This window comes from Pipistrellus kuhlii, unplaced genomic scaffold (genome assembly GCF_014108245.1).
Source record: "Pipistrellus kuhlii isolate mPipKuh1 unplaced genomic scaffold, mPipKuh1.p scaffold_m20_p_2, whole genome shotgun sequence".
NCBI classification, from domain to species: Eukaryota; Metazoa; Chordata; class Mammalia; order Chiroptera; family Vespertilionidae; genus Pipistrellus; species Pipistrellus kuhlii.
The window spans coordinates 93,607,547-93,623,848 of record NW_023425515.1 but is presented as its reverse complement, the minus strand read 5'-3'; the positions used below and the strand labels follow the sequence as shown (position 1 = coordinate 93,623,848).

Sequence of the window (16,302 nt, the reverse complement as noted above, 5' to 3'; positions counted from 1 at the left end):
ATCTGTTCACAAAGATAGGTGCTCCCGAACATGGACAGAATACGGGCAGCATGAAGTCGGAGCTCTGGCATTGAGTCAGGGGGCAGTAGAGGGTAGAAGTCCTCAATTTCAACATCCTGAAACCTTGATTTCAGGCCACTGTCAGACTGAAGCTCGATTATCTCCATCTGAAGGTGATGGGGCACATTGTTGACATCAACTGTAAAAGGATTGGCAAAGATGTCAAAGCCTGAGTGCTGTGTTCTAAAGTCAGAGAAGCGCCGCTCAAATTCACTTAGTAAACGGCTAACTTTGGTAGCCAGCCAACTGCAAGGAAAAGTACCAGAAATAGTGGTTGAGATACTCAAACAAATGGGAAAGTGGGCAAGATTGTCCTGTTCCAGTTGGGACTTCCATAGTTGAAGTTTACGCTGGAATGCTGTGATCATGTCAGACATCTTCGTGATGACTTGTTTGCGTTCCTGCAGCTTCAGATTCAGTTGGGCGAGATGCTCGCATATGTCACACATCATAGCAAAATCACATAGCCAGGCGGGATCCGACAGTTCAGGCAAGGGCTTTCCTTTACTTTCCATGAAAAGAGCAATTTGTTCTCTGAGCTCAAAAAATCTTTTGAGGACTGCGCTCTTGCTCAGCCATCTTACTTCTGTGTGGTATGGCACGTCTCCATGCTCTGCACCCACCTCCTGTAAAAACTGCTGAAACTGACGATGATTCAGGCCACGTGCCCGTATAAAGTTAATAGTTTTAATGACTGTGGTCATTATGTCATTCATGTCCAGAACTTTTCCACACATAGCCTCTTGGTGGATAATGCAATGATAAGTAATCAAGAGTGTGTGGCAGTGACTTTTTTGCATTCTTTCCTTCATTAGTCCAACCAAGCCTTTCTTTTCTCTGCAGATTGAAGGTGCGCCATCGGTAGTTAGCCCCACCAACTTTTCCCAGGGTAATTTAAAATTATTTATAGATTTCTCCACAGCCTCAAATATATCTCTACCAGTCGTCGTCCCATGCATGGCAGCTACATCCAAAAGTTCCTCAGTGACAGAGAGGTTGGTCTTCGTAGCACGTATAAAGATGGACAGCTGCGCTGTATCAGTGTTGTCTGTGCTTTCATCGATAGCAAGTGAAAAAGCGAGATAACTGCATGCCTGTTCAGCCAGCTGTGATGATAGATTTCCTGAGAGTTCTTGAACTCTATGTGCAATGGTGTTTCTTGACAAACTGACATTTTGAAAACTCTGTATCTGGTCTGGGCATACTTGCTCACACTTTTAGCATACATTGCTTCAAAAAGGCACCCTCTGAAAAACACCTTGAAGTACGGGCAATTTCTTCAGCCACTATAAAGCTTGCTTTCACTGCAGCATCATTTTTTGCTGTAGCCTTTGTAAACATTTGCTGCTGTGATTGTAGTTTGCGTTTTAGTTCTTTAACAATTTTATGCTTTTCTTCCAAAGTATATTTGCCATACTTAACATTATGTTTGGTGTCAAAATGACGACATATATTGTACTCTTTCATCACCGACACTGTCTCAGAACACAATATACACACTGGTTTGCCCTCTCTAAGCACAAACATGTATTCATTTTCCCATTTGTCATTAAATTGTCTGCCTTCACCGTCAACTTTTCTTTTCCTGGACATTTTGGGATCAATATTGGCAGTAAAAGATGTAGCTTATTGGAAATCTGCGTTAGAAGGAAAAAGTTGAAAACTGCACAGGCATAGCTTGATTTGGCAGATGGAGTGGAGAAAAAAAAAGTCAGTCAATAAATGCCTGGCTGGGTACAGATAGCAGATTCTGTTGTGATTTTTATGCCTGCACTTTATGCCAGGAACTGGCAGCTTCTGCTGTGTATTTTTTATGCCCGCACACTCACTCTCTCCTCTGCTCTGCCACCCGCACAACCACATCGGATGCCGGACTATAGGTCACGCCTCCTGAATCTCGTGTGACTTGTTATCTATGCACATGCGTAATAGATAGCAAGTACGGTGGCCGGCGAGGCGGCCGGTGAGATCACAAGCCTCCTATGTCACCGCGCGTCATTGTGATGGAACACAGCGGAGTGCAGTGATGACAGCGCGGTGCGGGCCACATTGCAAGGCCTGGCGGGCCGGATTTGGCCCGCGGGCCTTGTGTTTGACATGTGTGATTTAAGTGATGAATAGCAAAAACCTACAACCAAGAATACTCTACCCACCAAAGCTGTCATTCAGAATTGAAGGTCAGATTAAGAGCTTTACAGACAAGGAAAAGCTAAAGGAATTCATCACCACCAAACCAGTATTATACGAAATGCTGAAAAGTATTTTTTAAGAAGAGGAAGAAGAAGAAAAAGATAAAGATAAAAATTATGAACAACAAATTTGTATCTATCAACAACTGAATCTAAAAACCAAGGGAATAAAAAATCTGATTAACAGTATTAATTGGTGAACATAATAGAATCAGGGGCATAAAAAGAGAGTGGACTGACAATTCTGGGGGGAAAAGGGGAGTGGGGGTGCAGGAAGAGACTGAATAAAAAGAGTGCACCCATGGATGAGGATAGTGTGTGTGTGTGTGTGGGGGGGGGGGGGGGTTAGGGCAGGGGGGGGGTAGGAACCTGGTGGAGGGGAGCTATGGGGGGGGGAAAAGAGGAACAATTGTAATAATATGAACAATAAAGATTTATTAAATTTAAATAAATAAATAAATAAATAAATAAATAAATGTTTAAATAAAATAAAATCAATGCCACCCAAATGGGAGGTTTCTGAGGGGAAAAAAATCCTAAAGGATACTTAGAATATTCAAAAACAAGCATTTGAGCAAAAAAAATATTTGCCTACAAAATTTTCTTTCTTTCATTCTCTGCCAGGAGGGTTGCATAAGCCTCTCTTTAGTACATTACCACCCAAAGTTCTCAGTAAAAGGAATACACACAAATAATAAAAAGACAAAGGCTCCATGTGGAAACTCAACTGTATTTATTTTTCTTTTACAGAATCAGAGAAGTAAAAACCAGTACCAAAGTCCAGGTAAAATGGTTTGATCTGCCTGGTTTGGCTGCATACTCTCTGTACACATAGCATTCTAAATTAAAAATAAACACATTATAAAATGTAGAAGTAAATTTTTTAAAAAGTTAAAGTACTAGCACAGAAATGATGTAGTGTGTTAGGGAAATGGTCTGTTAATGGTCCATTTTCCCAATTAAACTAATCTACAATTTATTTTATTTCATAGAAGTTGTACTTTCAGAAGTTACTTCCTAATTATATCATGAGACAAGAACTCGTAATTAGCAACACTCCTATCACACAGAACACCTTCTTCTACTGAGAGCTTCTCTGCCACCCTGGGAATAGCCCATTGGCACACTGTCTTTTTCCCCCCCGTTTTACGTGCTCCTGGTACACTGTGTAATCAGAGAAAGATGGCAATTTCACCTCCTAAATACTAAGGTGAAACACTAGGAATTACTTAGATTGAATAGAGTTGCAAATAGGTTTTAACAATGTATTTACTTCAAAAAAATGTGTTTAATGGCGGGGGAAGGGGTATCTAAAAAGAAAGATATATGAAATTATTTTCCTATTTCAATTTTAATATGCCTTTTCTATGGCAAAACTGAATGAAATGTTGAAGTTGATTGATGTAGAACTAAAAAGACTAGATATTCTGGCGGTTGTTTTCTAATAAGAAAAACAGTATAAATAGCACCTTATCATGATCCTGCAGAGTTTTTAACACTCACAATAATAGGAAGTAGCCTTTAAAAAGCTATTCTTACATAGATTTCTAGTTTTAGTGTTCTTTAACAAAGGCCATATTTTATGGCCTTAATAACAAACACAAAAAATTATATCTGGCTTTATCTATTAGTAAGCTCATAGTCAGAGTCCATATTTAATTCTGAAAAAGTATTTGTTATGTTTATTAACAAATGTTTTAACTAATTTCACTTAAAAAATTCTAGTGTTTTCTAATGCCACAAGCTTATTAGGAAATTATTTCTAAAAATTGATATTATAAATCATTGATATTTTAACTACTTTAGGGAAAAAAGAGGGGTATCTGTTTCTTTTACATTTAATAACCTGAAAATGAATCTATAAAAATATTTTTTTAAAATACAGTAACACTGCTCAGCTTTGTTAGGTCCCTTGTTTTTTTTTTTCTTAGAATATACAACTCTTTTTGCAATTATTGCTAACCCAAGAGAAAAAGGAATAGTGCTTCCTACAATTTAGTAGCAACATAAACATCACCCCCATCTCTCTTGGAGCACTTGGAGAGAGAAGAAATAAAAGGAACTTAAACCACGGGTCCTTCAGGAAAAAGAAATCACTGTGTTGTGTAGGAAGCACAGCAGGCTCATGCCCTGTCCACCTGCTGCTCAGCATCAGCACTGTCAGGGCTCCATCCCTGCCCCTCCCCCGCCACCTAAAGTGCACTAAAGCCTTCTTTTCTTCTACAACAGTCTTTGGGTATAAAGGCTGTAGTTGAAAATTGTTGTTTTGTTTTGGGAGTGCACTGCTCATACCTTCTGCCTGTCTTGCTTTTGGGGTACTCTAGTTTGTTTTTCATTTCACAATTGGTATCCTTTCCACTACATTCCATAACTTTACTACTTCATCTCTGACCTTTTCACGTGCTTTCTCTCCAACAAGATAAAAGGTACTCTGCCCATCTATATTCTGATAGATTGAAAGGATCTCAATTAAGATCCCAAATGAATAAGTCCCCTTGGGAATTGAAAGGTTCCTCCCAGAGACCTCAATTACTGTCTTTTTAAAAAGATATTAAATTCATATACATATTATAAATAACGTCAGTTGAAAATACTAAACAGAGGACTTCATTGGCAGACAGAGTGCATGCCAGGTGAATCTGATGCACTCTCTCAGTCCTTAAAAGCTAATAAAAAAAAACATTTTTTGGTTACATAAGAGGTACTGAGTACATATTTCATGCCTTTTTATACCAATTATAGCAAAAGGATTAAGATAATATACTTAGGAATCACTTTTACTGAATTTAGAAGCATATGCCTCCACCATACACCATCTAGAGGGCATATTTTAAAATGTCAGTCAAAGATCTGCTTCATCCTTCAAACAGTTTCATAGATAAGACTATTTTAAAACTTGAAATCTTAAAAGCAAAACTGACAAGGCTTCAGAATTTAAAAAGCAATATCTTGCTGTGTGTGCCATTGGACTGAAAGCTATGTGTCCTGATGTTTTCAGAACAATTTCAAAAGACAAAAATACAGTTGCCACTGATTCATCAAAAATATTTGCCTGCCCTTTGTCATCAGCTACAAAATATAGTGCTTCATAAAATAAACATCAATTTCTAAGCAGCAATATTTTAAAAATATAACTTGTAATTTTAAATGTTTTGTTTATCAAATGGTCATAATTAGTAGCAAACGGGTATCATTCATAAGATCCGCAGTGTAGGGACTATGGCATGCTGCTGCTGCTCTCCCCTGGAAGGACTAGCTATGCACATACTATGCCCAAAATGATGGAGCATAAACTACAAGAGGCACACCATGTGTGCCTTTGTAAATACAGAGTAAAAAGAGTCATCAGAACCAGCATGGATTCAGCACTACATGGCATTCCATACAGCAAAATTTTACTATCCATATGATGATGTTTAAAGTTCAGGTAAATATTTAAAGGACTTAGTACTATTGTCATCAATAGTTTTAAAACAGTAAATCAGGTCTCATTTGGGATACATTTCCTGGACCGAGCCACCTGTCAGAAATCACTGCCTGTGTCATCTTTTGATGGTTTATAATCAATTGATGAAAAATTTCAACACCCATAAAGCTTAGTCATGGGGCTACAGAGAGAAAAACAGGTACACAATTCTGCATAACCCACCACAGGAATGCAGGCTTGCAGAAAACAAAAATAGAATATTTATTTATGTTTAACTTAGTTTACTGTCAATCAAATCCAGGCAATGATTAAACTGGCCACATAGAAAGGAGGGAGCATGAGTCATGGGGGCAGAAAGCAGTTCACCTGCAGACTTGCTCAGCTCCACCGCTTTTCCCAAGAGGCCCAGGAAATGTCAGGTCATGGCTGCACACAGGTTACCATCTACTGTCTACAGCCAGGTCAGAAAGGGCTCGCTTTTGTTCAGAGCAGACTCTACATCATTGAAGAGGGGGATAAGATCTTCAGATTCCAGAGTTCCGAGGTCCACATTGGTTCCTGGGAGACAGTCCAGAAAATCAGGGAAACGGGTCTGCTGAGGATTGATGTTCATGGGTGTCTGCCCTGCGTTTTCCCCTGCAACAGAATGAGAAGAAAACATTTTCACTCCTTTTTCAGGTTCTTGAAAGAGGGTCAATTCAAATGTGAACATAACTCTTGTCTTCACCTGTGCTATGCCTACGCGGAAACAGATTACGTTGCTATGGGTATAAAATATTTCATCTCTGGGCAAAATTTCAGCTACTACACTGACTCTGAGCTGGTGATGCTCGTCCCTGGGACATGCAGAAGTGCCAGGGGAATCCGCAACTGTCCTGGGTAGACATGGGCCAGAGGAACAAGTCCTGGGAGAGGGTAGGCACAGATGAAGGCCCTGGGGGTCTGACCTATGACCTGTGTCTTCTTCCGAGACAGTAGCATAAAGAGCTGTTTTGTAAAAGAGTGGAGAGGCCTTGCCTGTAAGAAATGCCTTATCTCAGGGCAATAATTTCAGGATTTAATTGTAAGCTTATATGTACCCATATCATCCCTCTTATGTTCAAAGATAATAGTGAGGAGTTCCTTTTAATGGTGTTATTAAAAGGCTGTCTTCATTGAAGGCACTAGGGATCAATGTCAAAGCATTTTATAAAGTGGGTTCTGCAGACTATGCCCCTCCCTCCACTCCACCCCCCACAACATCTGCCTTTCTCACAATGCAGGAGGGTCACAATGCCTGTGAGCTCAGGAAGGTTCTGAGATGTCTTGCTGTGAAGAAGTCTGCTTTATTTTGTTTCAGCCACTGTTACCTAAGCTCATGTAATCGCCTAACCCAATTTTGGCAGAACTTATATCCTGATAGAACTAGAGTTTACAGAGACATGACTCTCATCTTCACCTGCGCTATGCCTACACAGAAACAGATTACGTTGAGAAAATGCTGTTCTACAATAAAATTAAGTGACTGGGGCTTGACATGAGGAATTCATGTTCTTTATGAATAATAGTGTAAGAGAAAATGTACTGACCTTGTGTCCAGAGACTGACCTTTTTAACTGTGTGGCCCTAGACATACATATGTATGAGATGTCTGGCCCTGTTTACCCATATGAAGTTGATATTATAGCGTCATCTTCACAAAATGGAGTAAAGCACCCATGGCTCTGGGTACTATTCACACAAACTCATATACATACAAAAATATAATAAATACAAAAATACAATAAAAGTTTGTCAATTGTGCTTAAAGAAAGAAAAACCTTAGAATTCAATCACCGTTGAATACAGAATATTAGAACAACTAGTTAATGTAAATAGCCCCAAACAATTTTCTGAAGGAATATAATATACTTCAAAATTGAGAAACACTGATAACTGAGGCCCACTCCCACCACAGCATCTTTTTTACGAAACTCATTACATTAGCTTTTGTGTCATAAAGTGCAGTAGTCACTGCTAAGAAATTCACTATTCTGACTAAAAATGCAAAAAATTCATTTTAAGCATATGAATTAAATGTTTTCCAGGGAGAAAAAAATATATCCTTCCTAGTAATGAGGGAAACATAATTCAACTTTATTTGGGTGATAGCAAAGCTTCATGTCTTTTCTCATAAAATATCAATGCTTCTTGGCAATATTTTATAGGATTTTCATTGCAAAATACAATGAAAAATTAAATCAAGTGCAACCACATATTGAAAAACATCAAAATAGAAAAGAAAATCCAAAATAATTTTTCAGCCACTACGATATAACAGATTGGAAGTGAGGTCCAAAAAAGTTACCTGCCTTGAAGAATGATCTAAGTTGCTAACCTTTTTTTCTTCATCACCGATTAGAATCATTTATCTCTATTGATTTCCCATTTTAATACTTTCTAATAACTGGAGAATACATTGTTTTAGCCAACTAAAAGCTCTCTTTTACATAATTCCTCTTATCCTTTCTCCTCAGACATGAAAGGCATGAGGAAACTAGTTAAGGTTCTTTGTTGAGGTTAACAATTTTAAATTATTTATCTTTGGAGCAACTTTGTAATCTCATAATCTTTTTGGTTTTTGCAGTTTTATCCATTTAAAAAGTGGAGAGACAAAAATCAGGCAGTTCTTAAAAGGGTGTGATTATTTCAAAATATTCTGGAAGGATAAGTTACTTCCCAGGCTTTGCTCTATACACTTAGCTGTGGTTTTGTGTGCCTTTCACAAGGAGACTACTCGGCTGGCTCACTCCCATTCTGCATATGGTCAGTGGATCTAACTGACCTTTCTAGCTACACTGGAGCTCCACACACCCTCAGCCTCCCCTTATCTTGTTATGGGTAATTATATTCCTCCCCTGAGAGGGCTTACCTCATTTCATATAAAGCCTTCAGAGAAGTGCGTCGCAAGTCCCTGGGCTGACAGTCACCTAACCAGTGTACCCTGGAGCCCTACCATTTATCAAGTTCCTTTGGAACCTTACCTCAGCCTTCTTAGAAGGAGGCCAAGCTCTTTGGTTTCATGATTCCTTACAGCTCTAAGAAGTGAGCACAGGGGTCCCACTTTACAGGTGAGGAATCTGAGGTGCAGGGAGGTGACAGCACTCACCCAAAGTCATTGGCAGGAAGTGGGAAGCAAGAACTCAACTTCAGTTGCCTGTCTGCAAAGACTGCTTTTTTCAGGATACCACTTAATTCCACATTCTCAATTTTAAAAAGCCATAGAATAGACTTCATCTATTTTTAAAAGCTATAGAGTAGAATTCAACTTTTTTTTTTAATGTCAAGCTTAGATTTAGGTCTCCTTAGTCTTTTCTTATTTAACTTTGCCTTTATCTTTACTGGCTTCCCAGTGTTTAAAAGATGAAGCAAACAATTATTAAACACTAGAGGCCTGATGCGTGAAAATTTGTGCAAGAGTAGGCCTTCCCTCTCCTAGCTGCCAGCACTCTTTCCTCCAGCACCGGAAACCTGGGCTTCCCTCCTCTGGCCACTGGCAGGCACCTGGAACCTGGGCTGCCTCCTGGTGCTGCGGCAGGCACCTGGGACCCAGGCTGGCTTCCCTCCAGCCCCGGCTCTTTCAAGGACATCCAGAATGACACCCAGAAGACATCTGGTCTAATAAGTATATTACCCTTTTATTATTATAGATAGGAAGGAGTCACTCCAAAGAGGGCAAATAAATCTCACAATGAAAAGGAGAGAAAGATGAAGGGGGAAGGGGAGAGAGAGAGAGAGAGAGAGAGAGAGAGAGAGAGAGATAGGCTAGCAGGGAGAAAGCTGAAGTAATAAATTAAAATATAACAAAACAAACAGGTCAAACTATTCCTGTGTGACTTCTCACAATACAGCTACACAACCCTCTAAACATTCACATGACACTTGCTGGAGACCTGGGCATCCTCCCTGCGCCCACACTCCTGGCAAGTCTGTCTCTTGGCTAACCAATAATTCAGAGTCAGATAGGAAGAGCAGACTTCAACAAGCGGAGTGTGACAAACACAGCACTGTGGACAACAGCAGTGGGAAAACCAATTATTTTCACCACAGAACAATTCCTTTTCTATCAGTCATCAGAATAAAGGAGAAACCTGTCTAAAAACTCCAAATAGTGGACACCTCTACTATCTTTTATTTTTTATTCTAGATATCTCTTGGAGTTTAGGATTTTGATAATTAAGTCTAGATTTGGCTAATATGTCCAAATTCAATTTTTCAAACTGAAGGCCTTACTCCTTGAATAGACGAGGAAAGGAGAGGTAACTGGGAAGCCAGCAGAGGACTGGCCTGCAGGCTGGGGATCAGGGTGAAGTCACCCAACTCTTCATTTTAATTGTGATTTGGAGCTGACAATTAAGAATCCTCTGAGTTGCTTACCTGTCCAAATGCCCACAGCCAACTGCCCTCCAAATGCAATGCTGGTATAACTATAAGCCAGTATTTTCTCAAGAGAGAAAGTGGCTTATTTGTTATAACTAAGGACCAAACACATCACTATTTCACTGGATAAGAATGACAAGCAGACAGTGGTGTTCTGATATGATGGTGAGGAAAGGGCTATGTGTAGCAAGAACAGCAAACGAGAGAGAGAGAGAGAGAGAGAGAGAGAGAGAGAGAGAGAGAGAGAGAGAGAGAGAGAGAGAGGGAGGGAGGGAGGGAGGGAGGGAGGGAGGGAGGGAGGGAGAGAGAGAGAGAGGAAGAATTGAAAATCTGGTGCCATATAAAAAACTATATTTGTATAAACTATTGGGGTGGGGGATAGAATTTATTAATAGTGCTTGGGGCCCAGCTGGCATGGCTCAGTGGTTGAGCATCAACACATGAACCAGGAGATTATGGTTTGATTTCTGGTGAGGGCACCTTTCCAGGATGCGGGCTCCATCCACAGTAAAGGGAGTGCAGGAGGCAGCTGATCAATGATTCTCTTCCATCATTTATGTTTCTATCCCTCTCTCCCTCTTCTTTCCTCTCTCTGATATCAATTTAAAAAACGTATTAAAAATATTTTTTTAAAAGTGCTTTGTTGAGATTAAGTGTTTCTGGTTGGATTCCAGAATGGAGATGACTATAAAGATGATTTGAAAATGCAAACTCAATACAGGTACTTGCAGGCTTTGCTTCTACCTGTGTCCATCTCATCCACGTTGCTGAGGAAGTCCTCCGGGGTTGTGGGGACACTGTAGCACCCTAGCCCCAGGCCGCTGTCGGTGCTCTGTTCCCTCGAATGATATGGCCCTCTGGAGAGAAAAAGTGGAGGAACGTCAAGGTGAGCCCACTACAGAAATCTCCAAATTAAAGTACAGTCATAAAAACCTAACCTAGTGTAATTTTGTCATTTGGTCCAACTTTCCAAGTAATGAAGAGAGGCATAATTTGTAGCTCCTTTTAATTTTTTTGAAACATACATCCTAATATCCATGAAGTTAATAAATTATAAGCAAATAAAAACCTAACCTAGTGTAATTCTGTCATTTGGTCCAACTTTCCAAGTAATGAAGAGAGGCATAATTTGTAGCTCCTTTTAATTTTTTTGAAACATACATCCCAATATCCATGAAGTTAATAAATTATAAGCAAATAAAATTGACTGTTCATAGTAAATTGATTTCCTTTTCATCTTAAAACGGTAATTTTTTACTGTTACTCTACATATTCTATATAATAAAAGCATTACTCTACATATTCTATATAATAAAAGCCCAATACGCTATGTCTGGTCAGCCATTCAACCAATCAAAATATAATATGCTAATGATATGCTAAGGCTGCTCAACTGCTCGCTATGACCTGCACTGACCACTAGGGGGCAGACAGTCAACTGGTTGACCAGTTGCTATGATGTGCACTGACCACCAGAGGGTAGATGCTCTGACCAATAGGTAGTTTGGTGCTGGGGTCCAGTCCATTGGAACTGAGGGAGATGGGCTGGACACTCCCTAGAGCCCTCCTGCGTACATTCCCGGCCCCAATCCTGTACTGGTGGGATCCCTTGGCCTGGCCTGCACCTCAAAAATTAAATATATAAAAATATGGGAAATCTGGGTTTGGGGTACATGGAGAGTCTGACATTGTTCTTTATATTTTTTTGAACATTTGAAATACTTTAAAATCAATACTTTAAAAACTTTCCTTCATTATTTTAGCTACTGTTGTTTTCACCTCTTTCTATTTTTTATAACATTCATAATTATATTTGTTTGCCGGTATCTTCTGGAAGGACAGAAAAGGCACAGGAAATAAAACCCTAACCTTTATTTGAGTTTAAGAAACTAAGGTTAACTACTTCTGCTCATGAAGATATTCTTGACTAAATTATCTTTTCCATCTGCTCTTAGGTTTTCTATTTTAAAACATCATCTCTTTTTTTAAAAATTAATTTTATTGTAAAGTAATTTTAGAATCACATAGGAGATGCAAAAGGAACAGATCCTCATGCACTCTTCCCCTGCCTCCCCAAAGACACTTACGTAACCACAGGACAAGGATCAAAACCAGGAAACTGACATCATATAACACTATTAACTGAACTACAGACCTTACTCACATTTCACCATAAACATAATTTCTTAACTGTTAAGTTCTTCATTTGCCACATGGCAGGCTTCCCCTCGCCCCCTTACTAGCTACATCAAACCACAAGATTTTTCCAAATAATTACTGTGCAACACCATCCCACTGAAATAAGTTCATTCCCATTTTTAAATTATTGACTAGGGTTTCAGTCCACGTCATATCACCAATTTTTAAATTTGAGATTAAAAAAGAAAAGTAGTTAACTTCCTCTGCTTTTATTTTTTCTGCCACTACTTGCTGCCTCTATCCTCACTCTAGCCTCCAAGCTCCCCACTGTTTCCCACACAACCACCACCATAGTCTAGATCACAAAATAAAGAAAGCAAAAATAAGTGTTCCCTGAATATTAACTTACCCATTGAGGAAAGGATCTGAGTTATTATTAGTGATGGATCTCATGTCTGGAGTCATGGCGGGGGGGTTAACAGCAGCCTGAACCGTGGCCAGAGTCTCGGCTTCCATGGGGAGCTGTCTACAGAGGGCAGCTTCCTGCAGAAATATGCCAGTCAGAGGGAGAGACAAGAGTTATTCCCTTAGTCTCAGGATCAGAGCAAAGTATACTTCACATGAAAACATTTCACCAAATACAAAGCACTTTACGTTAATTGCTAATAAGTCAAAATCATCAGGAAATTAAGTGTTCTTTCTCTGAAGAAAGTCTTACAGGTGAAAGACACTTCCTCACATTCACAAAGTTAATGAGAAGCTCAGCTAATATTTCTTATCAGGACACTTATGTAGAATGTCCCATTCTTAACAATTGTTTAAATGCCCAAATCTTAGAAAAGCCTCTCAAGGCACTTACTCAGAGACAAGGCTATTTTTATCTTAGGGATTCAGACCAAATCTCTATCAATCAAAGTCATTGGACTCCTCTGCACTAGCAGGTACATCTGGTCTTTGCCAGGCACTGGCCAGTAAAACTGTGGGATTACTGAGTTCAAACTCTACATTAAATCATAGCTGGCACTTTTAGGTCAGTAGCCAGGAGAGCAAAACAATCAGTTAAAAACTTGTTTGTCCTATATTACAAAGCCACTGTTCTCAAAACAGCCTGGTACTGGCACAAGAACAGACATATAGATCAATGGAATTGAATCGAGAACCCAGATATCAACCCAAATCACTATGCTCAATTAATATTTGACAAAGGAGGCACGAATATACAATAGAGTCAAGACAGTTTCTTCAATAAATGGTGTTGGGAAAATTGGACAGACACATGCAAAAGAATGAAACTAGATCACCAACTTACACCATTCACAAAAATAAACTCAAAATGGATACAGGACTTAAACATCAGACAGGAAACCATAAAAATACTAGAAGCATCCACAGGCAACAAAATCTCAGACATATGCCAAAAGAACTTCTTCACTGATACTACCCCTAGGGCAATGGAAGCTAAAGAGAAAATAAACAAATGGGACTACATCAAAATAAAAAGCTTTTTTACAGCAAAAGAAACCATCAACAAAACAACAAGAAAGCCCACTGTGTGGGAGAACATATTTGCAAATGTTACCACTGATAAAGGTTTAATCTCCAACATCTACAAACAGCTTATACAACTAAATAAAAGGAAGATGAATAATCCAATTAAAAAATGAGCAATGGACCTAAATAGAACATTTTTAAAAGAAGACAGAAAGAAGGCCAAAAGGCACATGAAAACATGCTCAAAGTCACTAATTGTCCGAGAGATGCAAATCAAAACAACAATGCGGTACCATCTCACACCTGTCAGAATGGCCAACATCAACAAGTCAACAAACAACAAGTGTTGGCGAGGTTGCGGAGAAAAAGGAACCCTCTTGCACTGCTGGTGGGAATGCAGACTGGTGCAACCACTGTGGAGAACAGTGTGGAGTTTCCTCAAAAAACTGAAAATGGAACTCCCATTTGACCCAGTAATCCCACTTCTAGGAATATATCCCAAGAAACTAGAAACACCAATCAGAAAGGATATATGCACCCTATGTTCATAGCAGCAAAATCTACAATAGCCAGAATTTGGAAACAGCCTAGGTGCCCGTCAGCAGATGATTGGATCAAAAAACTATGGTACATTTACACAATGGAATACTATGCTGCCATAAAAAAGAAAGGAATTCTCATCATTTGCAGCAACCTGGATGGAATTGGAGAACATCATGCTGAGTGAAATAAGCCAATCAATGAAAGAAAAACACCACATGACCTCACTCATTTGTGGATGATAAAGAACATTATAAACTGATGAACCAAAAGATGGATATAGAGACAGTATATCAACAAGTAGACTGTCAAATTACAGCAGGGAGGGGAGGAAGATCTGGGGGAGATAATAGATCAACCGAAGGACTTTTATACATGCATATAAGTACAACCAATGGACACAAAACTCTGGGGAGGGAGGGGATGTGTGGGAGGGAGGGAGGGGGGCAAAAAAAAAAATCAATAAAATATATTAAAAAAATAAATAAATAAATAAATAAACTCAAAAAAGAAAAAAAGAAAAAAAGAAAAAAAAAACTTGTTTGTCAATCAGTTGTTCTATTAGACTAATTATTTTGTCAAGGACTAAAATGGCTGAAGGTTAGGGAAACATGCAGACCTAGTCCAAATCCCTCTGCTGAATGAATTTTTGAGAGCATCTGCATTTTATTAGCAAAAATCAGAATGCTAGTATTATTTTTTTAAAGCTAATGTTACTTTGCCAAGGGAGCCAACCTGAAAGTTATGGATTTGACTGAAATTACTTTATCTAGGTATAACTACCAGGGAGTCTCCCATTTTGATAATCATAATCAGACATCAAATTTATTTCAAATTCCAGAGAATAGTTTTGCTTGTTTATACTTCATCCAAAGTCAAGTCTAGGCCCTTTACATATTTATGCCTATTAGTTGCCCACTTTCCAGGATAACGCCATTGGTCTCACTGCCCCACAACCCCTTCTTTCCCCTCCTCCCCCACCTACAATGGCAAAGAGAATATTTAGGCCATTTAAGTTACAGTATCTTTGTTAGGTCTGTTCCAGTCTTAATATGCTATGATTTCAGAGAGTAACTGCTGTCTAGACAAGTCTAGTGAAGTCATCGGCTATAAAAATTTTTGGTTACTAGAGTTCACTGCACTGTTACTAGGAGTTACAGTGACATGTTTCTCACATATGGTGAGGCTGACTAATAAGAAACTGCATTGCTAACATACAGTGAAATTAATGCCCTGGCTAGGAATGGCTCCTGGTTCTTTTGTTAATTTAGCTTGCAAATAATCTGAATACTTAATTAACACAAATTTTATTCAGTTAATCCATAAAAAGCAAGCAAACAAAAAGAAAGGAGATTTTTTAAAGTTGATTTTAATCCATAATCCAAATCTTGGAAATATTTCTGGATAAATATAGAAAAGTCTGTTGGTCCTTACATGGCAGGCAGTGTGCACTGGAAGCTTATTTCCCAAACAAAGCTTACCAGAAGGCTTCACAGGGTTGACCAACAGTGACTGAACCTGGTGTGAGGAGCCTAGAACCCACTAACCCCTCACATACACTCATACACTAATAAATGTGGGTTTTACCCCGAACTGATGCCCTTTTATTATTTTTAATGTATTTTTATTGATTTCAGAGAGGAAGGGAGAGGGGGAGAAACATAGAAACATCAATGATGAGAGAGAATCATTGATTGGTTGCCTCTTGCATGCCCTCTACTAGGGATCAAGCCCGCAATCTGGGCATATGCCCTTGATCGGAATAGAACCAGGGACCCTTTAGTCCACATGCCAATGTTCTATCTATTGAGCCAAACCAGCTAGGTCTATCAATCATGTTTTCAGAATACTATTTGAGTTTGTAATTTTAGGTAGTCTGAATATAAACATAAGAATCATTTTGGGAGTTTCATGGAATAAAAAAATCCATATTAGACACATAAAGCATATGGATTATTTATCATCTCTAATGCTATAATATGAAAATGTTTACATTATGAGGAAAAAAATACCAGGTATAAGCTTTCCTCTTCATTTCAATTACTCCTGGCATATTTC

The 16,302-nt window shown here is 38.9% G+C and overlaps 1 protein-coding gene across 6 annotated transcripts in view; it reads right to left on the bottom strand.

Annotated features, from left to right (window-relative positions):
* Positions 1–3,389: 3,389 nt before the first annotated feature.
* Positions 3,390–16,302, bottom strand: part of WWTR1 (WW domain containing transcription regulator 1) — a 155,576-nt gene continuing 142,663 nt past the window's right edge. For 2 of the 6 annotated variants that reach the window (XM_036447929.1, XM_036447928.1), the window contains exons 5-7: positions 12,623–12,756; positions 10,804–10,931; positions 3,390–6,312 (exon numbers count right to left, since the gene is read on the bottom strand). In XM_036447929.1, coding sequence (XP_036303822.1) covers positions 6,128–6,312; positions 10,804–10,931; positions 12,623–12,756 — 447 coding nt within the window. In that variant the 3' untranslated portion in view covers positions 3,390–6,127. Of the gene's footprint in view, positions 6,313–10,141; positions 10,252–10,786; positions 10,932–12,622; positions 12,757–16,302 lie in introns of those variants that run through there. The other 4 variants (XM_045584094.1, XM_036447930.1, XM_036447931.1 and 1 more) reach the window with 4 other exon arrangements.